We start from the raw sequence: 16,411 nt of genomic DNA on the forward strand, positions 1-16,411 counted from the left end.
TTTTTACTCTCTCCATAGTTTCGCCTTTTCTAGGATGTCAGATAGTTGGAATCATACAGTACGTAGCCTTTCGGAGTGGCTTCCTTCACACGATACTAATAGGCGTTTACGGCTCCTCCACGTCTTTTCATGGCTGAGAGCTCATTTCGTTTCAGTGCTGAGTGATATTCCATTTCTGGATGAACCACTGTTTACCCACTCACCTACTGAAGGACGTAGGTTGCTTCCAAGTTTTGCCAGTTCTGAATATGCCGCTGTAATCGTCCGTGTGCAGGTTTTCGTGTGGACCTAAGTTTCAACTCCTTTGGCTCAGGACCAAGCCGCGGGATTCCGGGATCACACGGTCAGAGGGTTTTGTAAGGACCCGCCAGCTCCCTCGCGAGGCGGCTGCCCCGCTTTGGATTCCCAGCAGCAGCGCCTGAGACGTCCTGTTGCTGCACATCATCGCCTGCAGCCGAGGTCACTGTTCTGGATTTTGGCTTTTTAATTACGTGTATAGTGGTGACGCACTGTTTACAATAATTTTAAATTGTGGTTAAAAAAACAAAATTCACCATCTTCACCAGTCAGTGTACAGCTCAGGAGAGCTAATGTCGTCACACCGTTGGGCAGAGGACATCCACGATTTGTCATCTGGCGAAGCAGAAGCCCTGGACCCATAAACAGCCCTGAGGCGGGCGCAGCCCCGCTACCCCTCCCGCCCTGGGGATCCTGGGCGGGGCCTCCTGCGCCCCCCAGCGGCCGCCTGCAGAAGAGCGGACAGCCGCCCTACCGGGACCTCAACTCGCGCTGGGCCAGTCCCCACCCCGAGTCAGGGCAGGCCCCGGGCGCTAACACAAGCTGGGCACAGGTTCCACACGTTCTGTCCTCAGGAAATAGCGAGAATTGGGAGGTTTGTGGCGCGGGAGCTGCCCTGCCACGGGGAGACGGGCAAGGCGAGCAAAATGCCACCACCTTTGCCCGCAGCCTCGCTGGGTGCTGCTGCTCCCTACCTGCTTTCTAGAGCTCTCACCAAGGGGTTTGCTCCTTATCGCGTTGGGGGCCCCACGGCCGGGTCTTCCTGCCTGGGGGACACAGGGCAGGGCCCTTCCTGCTACGCCATCTTGCCGATGTCACCCTGGGCTCAATCTCAGGTCGCACAGGAGCCCTGTGCAGGTGACCGACAACCTGTGACATACGTGGTCGGCGCGGGGAGGCGGGGGCGCTCACGTCTCTTGCCCCAGCAGCTTCACCTGAGCAGAAGCCAGGGAAGAACGGACAGGAGGTGTTTCTAAAATAAATCTCAGTGACGTGCTGGCCGGTATAGTTTATGCCCAAACAGTGTAGAACAGGAGCTCAGAGCGATTTGAGATGGGCCCCTAATGCTGCTGTGTGACTTTGACGTCCTGCGGTGACCCACCCCTGAGACTCCTCTGCGCCTTGGGGACCACAAAGCCACCTGCCTTGTAGGGCTGTGGGGAGGACACTCCGAGTGAACAACTGCCTGGCACGCGAATGCCTGATGAACAGAAGCTGCAGTTGTGCAATGATGGCCAAGGCCACAGGCCTCGTGACTGCAGGTTTCCTCGTGACTCCCTGTCCTGGACAAGCGGCACCTGAATGACAAGCATGTGTGTCACTGCCCTTCAATGTCCATTAGGATGACTGCGTGGGGCGGGCATGACATCCAAAACAAAGGGTAGATAACGGCAATTTATTGAGGGCCCTGTGTGACACACACTCGGACCATCCTGCCCACCTTGCTGACACCACCTGGCCCTCGGACAGTCTGTCCCATTGGGACAGGAACATTCACCTCAGGCCAGAAGAGAGACCTGCAGGGGGATCCTAGTTGTCCCCAGGTGCCTGTGGTCTTTCCCTCCTGGTCTGTTGAGTGGCCTCAAAATTGTTTCCCTGCCTCCTGGAGGCCCAGGGACCCCGGTTCCCCACAATCCAGTCCTCAGCCAGGATTGCAGCCCCCGTATCAAGCTGTCTCCCTCCCACTGCCACTTCCCCCTGCCCAGGACTTTGCAGTGGTGCTTTGGACCTGCTGTGAGGTCACCTTGGTCAGCAGTGAGTGCCAGGCCAGCCAAAGTCCTTCATGAAGTCATCCCAGAAAACCTGCGCCAGCCGGGGGGAATGTCCTCTCAAAGCAGTCCCCACACCGCCGGCCTGGCATGTTGGCTCTCTGACTTCCCACTCCTCCTTGTTCACGAGCACCTGGGAGCAGGGTTCACCCTCAACCTCCCACCTTGCTGTGAGTGCCCAGCCCATCGCTTGGGACGTCCAGCATGGCCCGAACAATTCCAAACCCTGGCCATGCAAGATGAGGCAGAGCCCAGCTGGGCCCCAGCAGGCCACACCCTCTGGGCCTGGGCGTGGGCCTGGCAGGAGAAGGGGATGTGGGAATTCGGGAAGGGGAGAGAGAGCATTAACTCACCAAGCATGATTTGCTGACATTGCATTGAAAGCCAATACCCAGAGGATGTCTTCTCCCTGTTGGGGAATGGAGGAGAGAACTGGGTGAATAGGGGGCCCTGCTTCAGCCTGGGGAGAGCACCTCCAAGATCCAGGGCTACTCCAGTTGTTTCCAGAATGAGAGCTTGCCTCACATCCACCTGGGATGGGTGAGGGGGCCCGACCCTACCCAGGAAATGCCCCTTTTCCACCCTTGGGCTCCTGTCCCATGCATTTCAGTGGGCCTATGCCTCAGAATTCCCATCAGCCTCACCGATTTAAATACTCCAATCCCACCCCTTTTATTGTTGAAGAAGGAGGGTGCTGAGGCCAGCAGGCAGTGGCGTTATGTGGTCACCCCTCTGCTTAGAAGGGACGGGAGGCTGAGTAAGGGAGGGCCTGGTAGCCACAATGCCAGCCTGGCGGTAGTCCGCTCTGGCGTGGGGTGGTCCTGAGGTTTGCATCTTTCCTTGAGGGAACACAGAATCAGGGTGGGAAGGGATGGAGCTGGAGCCAGGGGGGACCTGGCCCCTGAGAGGGAGGAGGCCTGAGGCCAGCAAAGGGAGAGGCCTGAGAACCCAGTCCTGTGGTCCTCAGCAGCCCCTGAGGGTGTCAGATTACATCATCCCCACCTGGTTTCCATCCCCTGGTCTTCCAGAAAGAGTTTGAGCAGCTGATGTTCAAGGTCAAAGGCTATGAGGAGGAGGAAGCAGGCCCACTACTGTGGGGACACTCACAGCCTATGCTGAGCCACCCTAGACCCCTGAGCTTACTGACAACTCCGTCAAGAAGGAAATGCGCACCCCACATTTCACTGAGTCAGGAAAGTGAACACAGGCACCAAGGAGATCCATCACCTGGGTGGTCACGGAGCTAAGAGAGTGAAGGACCAATTTGTAACTTAGGAAAGGAAGGGGTCCTCGGCCCACCCAACGGGCTTGTCAGGGAGACCAGGGAGCTCTGAAAACAACGCTGCCTCCCCACCCCCACGGCCACGACAAGGCTGAAACGCAGGGCGCTGGGCCAGCAGCCACCTGGTGAGGGTCCTCAGCATCACTGCCAGCAGCCTGGAGGCGAGGGTGGGGGTCACAGCCCGGTAACCACGGGCCCACTGGGCACTAGGACACTTGGTGCTGGGTGTGCATGTGTTGTGTGGGTGTGTAAATGTGTGCGTGTGAGTGTATGTCAGTATGTGAGAACATGGGAAGTGTCTGTGAATGTGTGAGGACTTTGTGAGTTGAGTGCACTAGTGTGAAGTGAGGGGACACCCAGAACGCCATCCTCTCCACCCTGTTGGCCCTCTGATCACTGTGCCCTCCCTATAATGCCACGCAAGGGCCAGTGACAAGCCTGGGAGGTGAAGGCCACTCAGGAGGAGGCAGGTGACACACGGGAAGGCAGGGACATGTTCTGAGGACAAGGCTATGACCACACTGAGTGAGCCTAATGTGAGTGGGTGGCAGGATCAAGTCTGGAGACCCCTGGTTCTTCCTCGGAGCCTGTACAGAGCTGGGGAGTCAGGTGGGGGTGAACTTCTTGTCTCCACATCCCTCCCCTAGGACAGCACCTGGTGAGGACAGGATTGACAGGACTTCTGTGGCCACCCCTGGACCTACTTGCCCTGGTCCCTCCCTGTGCCCTCTGACAGCACATCACCCGGACAGATTGGCTCAGCGCAGAGGGGAAAGGCCAGTCTCAGCTCCATTTATAAACAGGGCACAGGCTGGTCAAGCTCCAAGCTGTCTGACCTGGTCCTAGGTGACTGGTGTGGTGAGAGGTGCCAGTGTGCCCAGAGGAGGCCAGTGGGCACTGAGGCAGCCATGGCACTGCTGACGTGGGATTCTCTGGTCTCCCTGGCCCTGGCTGGGGCCATCTTCTTGCTCCTGGTGGACCTCATGCACCGGCGCCCACGCTGGGCTTCCCGCTACCCACCGGGCCCCATTTCCCTGCCTGTGCTGGGCAACCTGCTGCAGATGGACTTCCAGAACATGCTTTTCACCGTTAACCAGGTGAGGAAGGTTGCAGGGTGGACCCCACCTGGCGGCAGACAGTGGGTAGGGGCTGAAGCCAGAGACCGGAATAAGATAGGGGCCCAGAAAAGGAGGCAGGTGGGAGAGGCTTCCTGAGGGAGGGCATTAGGGCCCGGCCCTAAGAACTGTTAGGATTTTGCAAAGGTCACAGAGGGAAAAGGCCTGGAGAGGGGGTGGGACTTGGCAGCATGTTTGGGATACAGCTGAAACTGTGAGCTGCACTCCCTTCTGTTTACATCAGGAGGAAAGGTCTTGAAAATCGGGGAGTCGAGTACAGTCATGAGCCCCTTTTAAATTAGGAAAGGGAGGCTGAGAGAGGTAGTGTCTGGGTTCACATATTTTGCCCTTGTGGGTCTTCTGGCCTCAGTGCTCACCTCTGTGAACCTCAGTTTCTTCACCTGTAAAATGGGATGCTCACTTGGCCTACTGACAATTTGGGTGACTTTTGCAAAATCATAGCTGGGTGGTCTGATCCAACGTGTGGGCTGACAATGGAAGATGTGACCCACAGGGTCACAAAGCCACATAAAGTATTTGTACTCTTAGCTGCTGATGGCCCTGGTGTCCCCCAGGGCCATGGCCAGGAGTAGGGGCCGGGCTTAACCAACAGCCCGGACACTCTGCCTGCAGATGCGGCGCCGTTTCGGGGACGTGTTCAGCCTGCAGCTAGCCTTGACGCCCGCGGTTTTCATCAATGGTCCAGCGGCCGTGCAGGAGGCCCTGGTGAACCAAAGTGAGGACACATCGGACCGCCCACCTCTGCCCGTCTACGAGCACCTGGGTTTCGGGCAGCGGTTCAGAGGCAAGCGGAGGGTGAGACTGTATCCGGCCAGGCGGGGACAAGGCCAGGAGTGACTAGAGACCGGACAGGGAAAACAGAGGCAGGGTCGTGGACGTGCGTAGAGGGAAGAGTCAGCAAATTTGAAGGAGCCTCAGGTGGAGAGGGAGCTTGGGCCAAGGGTGGGGAAGAAGGATGTAGGGGGGGCCTTACCTAGAGAGGGCGAGCCAGGGCCACAGCGAGCTGGAAAATATCGGGGTGGGCGGGAATGAGGAGGATGAAGGCGGTGTGGGCAGGGCAGTGGGAGGGCAGAGCAGGAATGTCCCCAAAACGGGGAGGGGTCAGGGAGGGCAGAGCAGGAAGTGGGGTCAAGACCTGCCCTCAGCAGTCTGTGAGCTCGCGAACAGTGTGGGTGGACGGAGTGCGACCTGTCCTCACCTGGAAGGGGTGTCAAAATGGGCAGGACTTCGTGGGGTGGAGGACGACTTACTGTGGGCGGAGCCGGGAGCGTGGCCTGACCCGAAAGGGGTGAGACTGTGAGGAAGGAGGGGCGGACCCTATACTGAAATGGGCGGGACTTGTGAGCGGGGGCGGGGCCGGGACCCGACTCTCACAGAGGGGGACTGGAGAGCCCGCGCGCAACGTGGACAGGCAGAGGCGGGGCCAGGCCACAAGCGAGCCACGCCTCTTCCCCGAACCCAGGGGTGATCCTCGCGCGCTACGGGAAAGCGTGGCGCGAGCAGCGGCGCTTCTCCGTGTCCACCCTGCGCAACCTCGGCCTGGGCAAGAAGTCACTGGAGCAGTGGGTGACAGAAGAAGCCACCTACCTCTGTGCGGCCTTCGCTGACCAGGCCGGTGAGTTGCTGGGGCTGAGAGGTAGGAGACAGGAATGGAGAGTCTGGGAAAAGGAGATGGAAGCGACCCCCCCCCCCCCTCGATCTGCACCGTCCTCTCCCAGGAAACCCCTTCAACCCCGACGCCCTCCTGAATAAAGCGGTGAGCAACGTGATCACCTCCCTAATCTATGGGTTCCGCTTCGAGTACAAGGACCCGCGCTTCCTCAAGCTATTGGACCTAATGGACGATGCATTGAAGGAGGAGTCGGGATTCCTGCACCAGGTAGGGGAGTGAGGCGACAGGGACCCTGCTGGGCGAGCCCCTTGAAGGCAGAACTCCTCGCTACAATGGGTCTCCTTCATTGGAAGCCACTGAACCGCTGAGGTGGAGATTTTAGGTTTATCCTTCTGGCAGCCCAGGCTGGGCCAATTAGGGAGGAACCAGGGCAATGGTGGCAACACCCTGGAGGTGCCTGGGACCTGAATGGTCAAGGGGAACCCCTGAGCACAGAAGGACGACCCGGGGCCCCACATCTGTGGCCTGCACAGGTGCTGAACGCAGTCCCTCTCGTCCTGCACATCCCGGGGGTGGCCGCTAAGGTCTTCCCAGGGCAGAAGGGCTTCATGGCCCTGGTGGATGAGCTGCTCGCTGAGCACAAGACGACCTGGGACCCTACCCAGCCACCCCGAGACCTGGCTGATGCCTACCTGGATGAGGTGGAGAAGGTGAGGGGCGGCTGCAGGGACGAGGCTGGGGTTTGTGGGTTGAGGGCCCCATGAGGTGAGCCCGGGCAAGGTGGGGCGGGCCTGTGTATCTCCCAGTGATCAGATACCCAGGATTTGGGTGCAGACTGGGGTGAGAGGCCAATTGGGGGCTTCCTCCCTCTGCCCTGAGCCCACCCTCTCTGCATGGCCCAGGCTAAGGGGAACCCCGAGAGCAGCTTCAGTGATGAAAACCTGCGGCTGGTGGTGGCTGACCTGTTCGCTGCCGGGATGGTGACCACGTCGTCCACGCTGGCCTGGGCCCTCCTGCTCATGATCCTGCACCCGGACGTGCAGCGTGAGCCCAGCCTGGGGGCCGGGCGGGATGGCTGAGGGAGGAAAGGGTCAGCCTGGGACCCCTGAGCTTGGTTTTGCTACCAGGAGGGCTGAGCAGAGGCTGGGCCCCGGCTCTGAGGTCCCAGTAGCTTCTCCTCCACATGGCACTGCCCTCCACAGGAGTCAGGAGGAGGTCAGAGCCTAGCCCTTGGGTCTCACTGCTCCTGGGATGCTTCTCTGTCCAGGCCGTGTCCAGGAAGAGATCGATGAGGTCATAGGGCAGGAACGGCGACCAGAGATGGCGGACCAGGCCCGCATGCACTTCACCATGGCTGTGGTCCATGAGGTGCAGCGCTTTGCAGACATCATCCCGCTGGGTTTGCCCCACATGACATCCCGTGACACTGAAGTGCAGGGCTTCCGCATCCCCAAGGTAAGCCTGTGGCCCTCATCGCCCAGCCCAATACCATCTGCCATCTGGTAGCCCCACTATAGCCATTGGCAAGTGGGATCAGGGCTGGACCCCAAGCCCCCCATCCCCATTTCCACAGGCCTGGCTGTCCCAGCCTGGGAGGGTGTAGGGCTGAGCGCAGAGGCAGGGCCGGCCCTGTCCATGCAGAGCCCCGAGTCGGTGGAGAAGACAAACTAAGATGTGCCACAGCGTGTTGGAGGAGCCCGTGCATGCACTTGGCTGCCATGGGGACGGAGGGGGCCGGGACACGTGTGTACCAGGCAGTGTGTGTGTGCCCATGTGTGCTTGTGGCTGGGACCTCAGCATCCGCCAGCCCAGACCCCACCATGTCAGGCATCTCCTGCCAGGGGACGACACTTATCTTCAACCTGTCCTCGGTGCTGAAGGACGAGACTGTCTGGAAGAAGCCCTTCCACTTCCAGCCGGAGCATTTCCTGGATGCCCAGGGCCACTTTGTCAAGCATTCAGCTTTCGTGCCCTTCTCAGCAGGTGCCTGTGGGGTGCCCGGGTCACTGCACCATCCTGAGGGAGTCCGGGGGGGTGAGCCCAGGCCCAGTCTCACTGAGCACCCCCATACCCACTGACAGGCCGCCGCTCATGCCTTGGGGAGCCCCTGGCCCGCATGGAGCTGTTCCTCTTCTTCACCTGCCTCCTGCAGCGCTTCAGCCTCTCGGTGCCTGCTGGGCAGCCCCGCCCCAGCGACCACCACAATGTCTTTGTCTTCCTGGTGACTCCGTCCCCCTACCAGCTCTGTGCCGTGCCCCGCTAGGGGGTGGCACCAAGCCCCGAGCCCTCTCTTCTCAGGCCCTGATGGCCAATAAACCAGTCTGGTGGCTCCAGCCTTGCTTCTGAGTCCCACTCAGGTCTCTTCCCCGTCCCCAGCAGTGCTGGGGCCTCAGCAGCCTCCCCGGGGCCAGCCCCACCTACCCCTGCCTTATCCATCCTTTCCTGGCATTTGACCCTTCTTGAGAGACGGGTATACTGAGGCTGCCAGGAGGGATAAGTGGGCATAATATGGCCGTATAGGCCCTCCGAACGCCTCATCCCTCCCCGTTCTCCACACTTGGGGTATGTACAGTTCTTCGTTTTCTTCCAGGGAAGTCCTTCCCTTCTCAGCTCGAGCTGTGGTAGGGCTGCGAGTTTTCTGGAGGGGGCCCGCCACTATCCCTGGGACCTCCTGCCATGAGTGGCGCATCCCTGGCTCTCACGGAGCTCTGACAGGAGAGACCCCCGCCCCGGGCCTTTCCAGGGAAGACCTCACTTACCCGGAGGCTTGCTTCTTCCCACTCTTGACTCTGCGTCTCCACAGAGTGAAACTCAGCTATGAGTGACTGGGAGTCCCTCCCTGCATGGCCCAACCACTCACTGTGTCTACCAAGGGTGCCACGATGGACACCCCACTCCAGGGAAGGAAGGGTCCCCAGCTCTTACCCACCCACCTGGTAATCACAGGGTAGCACTCATCCATCGGCCCCCACACTGGCCTTAAGGTCTCCCCTCGGGTCTTTATGACAAGGAAGAGAGAGGAGGTGGGAGGGAAGGCTGAGGTGACATCTAAGGACTCAGCTGCACACTGGTCCACTGTTAATGCCTGCACCTCAGACACCTAAACACTAGCAGGGAGTTGAGGAAAACTTCAACAAATGATAATTGATGTCTTTAGAATGATAAACCTTTGCATTCATGAAACAAGGGTAGGCTCTAAAAAAGGACTGTTCAAACATCGACCTCTAAATCTTGAAAAACAAAATTAGGATACGATAATGCAACTGAAAAATTCAAAGAATAGAAGATAAAATTTAAAGAAATATTTCTCAGAGAGAACAGAAAAGACATCAGGAGAACCAGCAGCTAAATCATATATCCTTCTGAAAGAGGAAACTGAGGCAACAGACTGAGGTGGCAGGGAGAGATGCTAAGTAAATACATTCTTTTTTCATCAAGACAATGTCCCAAAAATGAGGGACCTAAGTTTGCGGAAGAGAAGGGATCGCCAAGTGTCCGTGAGAATGGATGGAAAAGATCCACCTCAGGTTATGTCATCAATAAATATCCGAAAAATGAGGATAAAGAGAAGAACCTACAAACTTCCAGATACAAGGAAAAAAGTCTCTTGTAGGAATTCAATATCATCAGACTTTTAAATACAACATTTGAAGCTAGAAGACAGTGAGGAGCTTCAGGATCTGTGAGAAAAGTATTTCTAGTCTAGATTCTATACCTGGCCTGTCTTAGTCAAGTAGCAATTAAGACCTTTTCAGACATGTAATGTCATAAGACAGGAAGCAACTGGGGGGTGCGTTTCACCAAAATGAACGAGTAACATGGGCTCCCACACATGAAAGAAGTGAAGCGCTCCCCAGGATGCGATGGGGAAGGGAGATCCCAGGACAGCTGAGCAACTGGCCTCAAGGGCATCCCGTCCAGATGGAAGCAGGAGGATGAGGGCTCCAGGAGACAAGTCTCCATGAAAACGATCACACTGATAAATCACCTAATTTATCTAAATGTATTGCAAGGAGATTTATATGTGAGAGCTTGGGTGAATTAACTATAGGTACACAGAAACTAAATTAAAAAAAAACAAAACTGAAATTATACATAAAGAATTATAATCATAGTAAACTACCTGACTCAGTAGCAATACTATTTACCTAGTTTTAAAATGCAAACCCTCAATATTGGTCTAATACAAATTATGATATATACAAATTATGATATATACAGATTAGAATGGCTGGGAAAAAAAGAAAGGCAAGTGGTGGAGGTGATGTGGAACAACTGGAAACTCTGATTCAATACAGGTGAGAATGCAAAATGGGTACCAGCTACTTTGCAAAAGTTTCACAGTTTTTTACAAAACTAAACATTCCTTTACCACATGACCCAACAATCCCACTGCTAGGTGTTTGCCTAAGGGAAAGGAAAACTTATGCTCACACAAAACTTGTATATGAATATTTACAGCGCTTTTATTTGTAACTGCCAAAAACTAGCAACAAACTAAATATCCAATCACATTAATGGACAAACTGTGGTACATCCACACAATGGACAACTACTCAGCAATAAGAAGGAACAAACGACTGCCACTGGGGGAAATCCCATAGCCTCCTGGAAATATCCTCTGTCTGGAGTCCCACCGTCAGTGTCAGAATTCCCATAAATTGACATCATTGTAAAGTCAAGGTCTCCAGTGTGAGCTGGACCGTCCATGGGGCCCAGTGAGCCTCGTTGCCCAAGTCAGCTCCCCATTCTCCTCAGGGACTATTTCAGAATCTCTCTTTAAACCTCCAACCCCACCTATGCCTCCTTCGCTTTCAGCAGAGAACACAGGAAGCATTGGATGGGAGTTCCCTTGACTTGCTGCCACCCAACCCACCTATGTTCTCTGCTTCTCACAGGCCATTTCCTCTTCGGGGAGGACGCTGCCCTCTCCTCTCTGAGACTCGCCCCCCAGCCTGTACTGCATCCATCTGGTCTTCTCTCATTCTGGGGGTTTGGGGGTCTCTTTCCTCTCTCACTTGTATATTCAGCCGTTCCTTCTCTTCTGGCTCCTTCCTATCACCATTTAAACAAATCACTCATCTCTTTCATTAAAAAAAGGTCTCTCCACCTCTCCCTCACTGCACAGCCCACCTCAATGTATTTCTGTCCCCACAAGTCCGCTCATACCAAAGTCACCAATAGGCTGTTGGTCACGAACTCCAGTGGGACCTTTCCAGGCCTTAGCTCACTCATCTCTCTGCAGGACACTGCACTATGTCTGTCATGCAGGGTCTCAGCTCCTGCTTCCCGCACAAGAACGCAGGACATGGTGAGGCCAAAATGAGCACCCAAGGAGTCATAGATAGGGGAGTCCTACCACTATCCATGGCAGCTGGGTTGGAGACACAGGAAGCAAGAGCCACACGATCCGCAATCCGCCGTCCACTTCTCTGCCAACCCACCCACTGCCAGCTGCACTCCGCACCTGCTAGCCCAGCCACGGCAGTTATACTCGTGGCTAACGGCTAACTGGTCACAGCGGATGGCCATCAATTACAGTTAATGGCCATCTAATAACCCAGCCAGCGTCTTTCCACGTGAGGCCGAGAGCCTGGAAACTGCCCTCTGGGACCCTGTCCCCACAGCGTCCCTTCCCCTCCATCATCCTTTCTGGGAACAGTGCTAGCAGTGCATTCAACAGTGAACTCGGTAGTCATTTATATCTTGGCATGAGAGAAATTACCAAGCTTTTTCTGAGAGGAGGTTTGCAGGAGGAAAGGAGAGGAAATGAGTCCTGAGGGAGAGGAGAGAGGGAAAAGGGGAATGCCAAGTAGGAAGGGCAGCGGAGAAGGTAGGTAGGAGTCGTACAGACAATGTTAATGGACTTTATGAGAGAACAGAAACACTGGAAGGAGTGTTGTGAAGTAGAAATGAGCAATCATAGGGCCGGCCGGATGGCTCAGAGGTTAGAGCGCGAGCTCTCAACAAGGTTGCCGGTTCAATTCCCGCATGGGATGGTGGGCTGTGCCCCCTGCAAATAAAGATCGAAAACAGCAACTGGACTTGGAGCTGAGCTGCGCCCTCCACAACTACATTGAAGGACAAAGACTTGGAGCTGATGGGCCCCAGAAACACACTGTTCCCCAATATTCCTCAATAAAATGTATAAAGAAATAAGCAATTATAAATGAGTTATTGTGTGCTCATCAGGTTGGGGCTGCAAAAAAGGCAGATTAACTTCGTTTCAATAGCTACATCAGGCAGTGGGGTCCATTCTCATTTCGCTCCACCAGGATGCAGGTGTGGGTGGATGTGCCAGGTGGGCCATGGGGGCTGCATAGCAATGACGGCTTTGGGAGCTTCCTCGCTTCCAGTCTGGTCCTGGCCTGGCATTAACACAGGTCACATGAAACTGATAGGTTTCAGGTGTCAGGGGCTAAACCACAAAACCTGAAGAATACGTATCTGGAGGAAAACATTTTCCTGACAGCAAATGATTCGTCATTTTGCCCTTTATTATTCTGTCCCCTTTAGACTTGCTGTTGATGCTTGAGCGAAGCACATGTGATTGATTGTCCTACGTCTTTCCACAAACTGGCTTCCAAAATGAGTGTTAACTGGGGAGTGGAAATGGCCCACACCCCCTCCTGACCCAGCTGTCTGGCTTCTGCAGGAAGCGTCAGCTGCTCAGGTGCCTCCCACCACTTTTGAGTTCCGTGCATTTATTTTAACAGACTTAATTTCTAAGAGCACTTTCAGGTTCACAGCAGTATTGAAGAGAAGGTACAGAGAGTTCCCATAACCCCCTGGCTCCCCCCACACAGCCCCCACCCCACTATCAGCATCCCCCAGCACAGTGTACACTTGTTAGTCTGACACATCGTTGTCACCCGAATTCCATAGTTTCCATTAGTGTTCACTTTGTGCTGTACATTCTGTGGGTTTGGACAAACGTATGACGTGTGTCCGTCATTATAGTGTCATACAGAAAAGTTTCACAGCCTGAAGGTCCTCTGAGCGCTGCCTGTTCACCCCTCCCTCAACTCTAACCCCTGACAACCACTGACCTTTTTACTCTCTCCATAGTTTCGCCTTTTCTAGGATGTCAGATAGTTGGAATCATACAGTACGTAGCCTTTCGGAGTGGCTTCCTTCACACGATACTAATAGGCGTTTACGGCTCCTCCACGTCTTTTCATGGCTGAGAGCTCATTTCGTTTCAGTGCTGAGTGATATTCCATTTCTGGATGAACCACTGTTTACCCACTCACCTACTGAAGGACGTAGGTTGCTTCCAAGTTTTGCCAGTTCTGAATATGCCGCTGTAATCGTCCGTGTGCAGGTTTTCGTGTGGACCTAAGTTTCAACTCCTTTGGCTCAGGACCAAGCCGCGGGATTCCGGGATCACACGGTCAGAGGGTTTTGTAAGGACCCGCCAGCTACTTCGCGAGGCGGCTGCCCCGCTTTGGATTCCCAGCAGCAGCGCCTGAGACGTCCTGTTGCTGCACATCATCGCCTGCAGCCGAGTCACTGTTCTGGATTTTGGCTTTTTAATTACGTGTATAGTGGTGACGCACTGTTTACAATAATTTTAAATTGTGCTTAAAAAACAAAATTCACCATCTTCACCAGTCAGTGTACAGCTCAGGAGAGCTAATGTCGTCACACCGTTGGGCAGAGGACATCCACGATTTTTCATCTGGCGAAGCAGAAGCCCTGGACCCATAAACAGCCCTGAGGCGGGCGCAGCCCCGCTACCGCTCCCGCCCTGGGGATCCTGGGCGGGGCCTCCTGCGCCCCCCAGCGGCCGCCTGCAGAAGCGCGGACAGCCGCCCTACGGGGACCTCAACTCGCGCTGGGCCAGTCCCCACCCCGAGTCAGGGCAGGCCCCGGGCGCTAATACAAGCTGGGCACAGGTTCCACACGTTCTGTCCTCAGGAAGTAGCGGGAATTGGGAGGTTTGTGGCGCGGTAGCTGCCCTGCCACGGGGAGACGGGCAAGGCGAGCAAAATGCCACCACCTTTGCCCGCAGCCTCGCTGGGTGCTGCCGCTCCCTACCTGCTTTCTAGAGCTCTCACCAAGGGGTTTGCTCCTTATCGCGTTGGGGGCCCCACGGCCGGGTCTTCCTGCCTGGGGGACACAGGGCAGGGCCCTTCCTGCTACGCCATCTTGCTGACGTCACCCTGGGCTCAATCTCAGGTCGCACAGGAGCCCTGTGCAGGTGACCGACCACCTGTGACATACGTGGTCGGCGCGGGGAGGCGGGGGCGCTCACGTCTCTTGCCCCAGCAGCTTCACCTGAGCAGAAGCCAGGGAAGAACGGACAGGAGGTGTTTCTAAAATAAATCTCAGTGACGTGCTGGCCGGTATAGTTTATGCCCAAACAGTGTAGAACAGGAGCTCAGAGCGATTTGAGATGGGCCCCTAATGCTGCTGTGTGACTTTGACATCCTGCGGTGACCCACCCCTGAGACTCCTCTGAACCCTGGGGACCACAAAGCCACCTGCCTTGTAGGGCTGTGGGGAGGACACTCCGAGTGAACAACTGCCTGGCACGCGAATGCCTGATGAACAGAAGCTGCAGTTGTGCAATGATGGCCAAGGCCACAGGCCTCATGACTGCAGGTTTCCTCGTGACTCCCAGTCCTGGACAAGCGGCGCCTGAATGACAAGCATGTGTGTCACTGCCCTTCAATGTCCATTAGGATGACTGCTTGGGGCGGGCATGACATCCAAAACAAAGGGTAGATAACGGCAATTTATTGAGGGCACTGTGTGACACACACTCGGACCATCCTGCCCGCCTTGCTGACACCACCTGGCCCTCGACAGTCTGTCCCATTGGGACAGGAACATTCACCTCAGGCCAGAAGAGAGACCCGCAGGGGGATCCGAGATGCCCCAGGTGCCTGTGCTCTTTCCCTCCTGGCCTGTTGAGTGGCCTCAAAACTGGTCTCCCTACCTCCTGGAGGCCCAGGGACCCCGGTTCCCCACAATCCAGTCCTCAGCCAGGATTGCAGCCCCCGTCTCAAGCTGCCTCCCTCCCGCTGCCACTTCCCCCCTGCCCAGGACTTTGCAGTGGTGCTTTGGACCCACTGTGAGGTCACCTTGGTCAGCAGTGAGTGCCAGGCCAGGCAAAGTCCACCATGAAGTCATCCCAGAAATACCTGTGCCAGCCGGGGGAGTGCCAGGCCAGCCAAAGTCCTTCATGAAGTCATCCCAGAAAACCTGCGCCAGCCGGGGGGAATGTCCTCTCAAAGCAGTCCCCACACCGCTGGCCTGGCATGTTGGCTCTCTGACTTCCCACTCCTCCTTGTTCAGGAGCACCTGGGAGCGGGGTTCACTCTCAACCTCCCACCTTGCTGTGAGTGCCCAGCCCAGCAGTGCCCAGCACCCAGGACACCCAGCATAGGCCGAAAAATTCCAAGCCCTGGCCAAGGCAATATGAGGCAGAGCCCAGCTGGGCCCCAGCAGGCTACACCCTCTGGGCCTAGGTATGGGCCTGGCAGAAGAGTGGGATTCGGGAAGGGGAGAGAGAGCATTAACTCACTAAGCAGGATTTGCAGACATTGAAAGCCAATACCCAGAGGATGTCTTCTCCCTGTTGGGGAATGGAGGAGAGAACTGGGTGAATAGGGGGCCCTGCTTCAGCCTGGGGAGAGCACTTCCAAGATCCAGGGCTACTCCAGTTGTTTCCAGAATGAGAGCTTGCCTCACATCCGCCTGGGATGGGTGAGGGGGCCCGACCCTACCCAGGAAATGCCCCTTTTCCACCCTTGGGCTCCTGTCCCATGCATTTCAGTGGGCCTATGCCTCAGAATTCCCATCAGCCTCACTGATTTAAATACTCCAATCCCACCCCTTTTATTGTTGAAGAAGGAGGGTGCTGAGGCCAGCAGGCAGTGGCGTTATGTGGTCACCCCTCTGCTTAGAAGGGACGGGAGGCTGAGTAAGGGAGGGCCTGGTAGCCACAATGCCAGCCTGGCGGTAGTCCGCTCTGGCGTGGGGTGGTCCTGAGGTTTGCATCTTTCCTTGAGGGAACACAGAATCAGGGTGGGAAGGGGTGGAACTGGAGCCAGAGGGGACCTGGCCCCTGAGAGGGAGGAGGCCTGAGGCCAGCAAAGGGAGAGGCCTGAGAACCCAGTCCTGTGGTCCTCAGCAGCCCCTGAGGGTGTCAGATTACATCATCCCCACCTGGTTTCCATCCCCTGGTCTTCCAGAAAGAGTTTGAGCAGCTGATGTTCAAGGTCAAAGGCTATGAGGAGGAGGAAGCAGGCCCACTACTGTGGGGACACTCACAGCCTATGCTGAGCCACCCTAGACCCCTGAGCTT

General features: G+C 56.1%; 1 protein-coding gene and 1 long non-coding RNA gene across 3 annotated transcripts; one reads left to right on the forward strand and one right to left on the reverse strand.

Moving 5' to 3' along the window:
* Window positions 1-4,142: 4,142 nt before the first annotated feature.
* LOC148759006 (cytochrome P450 2D14-like) lies at window positions 4,143-8,429 on the forward strand. 2 transcript variants are annotated; one of them, XM_088796177.1, is made up of 9 exons: window positions 4,143-4,445; window positions 5,097-5,268; window positions 5,947-6,099; window positions 6,203-6,363; window positions 6,681-6,806; window positions 6,999-7,140; window positions 7,364-7,551; window positions 7,938-8,079; window positions 8,178-8,429. In XM_088796177.1, exons 1-9 carry the CDS (start codon window positions 4,257-4,259, stop codon window positions 8,357-8,359), a joined length of 1,455 nt encoding a protein of 484 aa, XP_088652303.1. In that variant the 5' UTR covers window positions 4,143-4,256; the 3' UTR covers window positions 8,360-8,429. The 2 variants fall into 2 exon arrangements, with proteins under 2 accessions (XP_088652303.1, XP_088652296.1); XM_088796170.1 differs by having other exon boundaries at window positions 4,145-4,445; window positions 6,630-6,806.
* A 5,222-nt stretch (window positions 8,430-13,651) lies between these two features.
* On the reverse strand, window positions 13,652-16,266 carry LOC148759007 (uncharacterized). The gene is made up of 2 exons (XR_016020459.1): window positions 15,629-16,266; window positions 13,652-15,405 (listed from the first exon to the last, which is right to left on the reverse strand). It is a non-coding gene; the product is annotated as an uncharacterized LOC148759007 (long non-coding RNA).
* Window positions 16,267-16,411: the final 145 nt, after the last annotated feature.

Source organism: Rhinolophus sinicus, chromosome 1 (assembly GCF_057876585.1).
Source record: "Rhinolophus sinicus isolate RSI-liver-muscle chromosome 1, RSI-T2T, whole genome shotgun sequence".
NCBI lineage: Eukaryota > Metazoa > Chordata > Mammalia > Chiroptera > Rhinolophidae > Rhinolophus > Rhinolophus sinicus.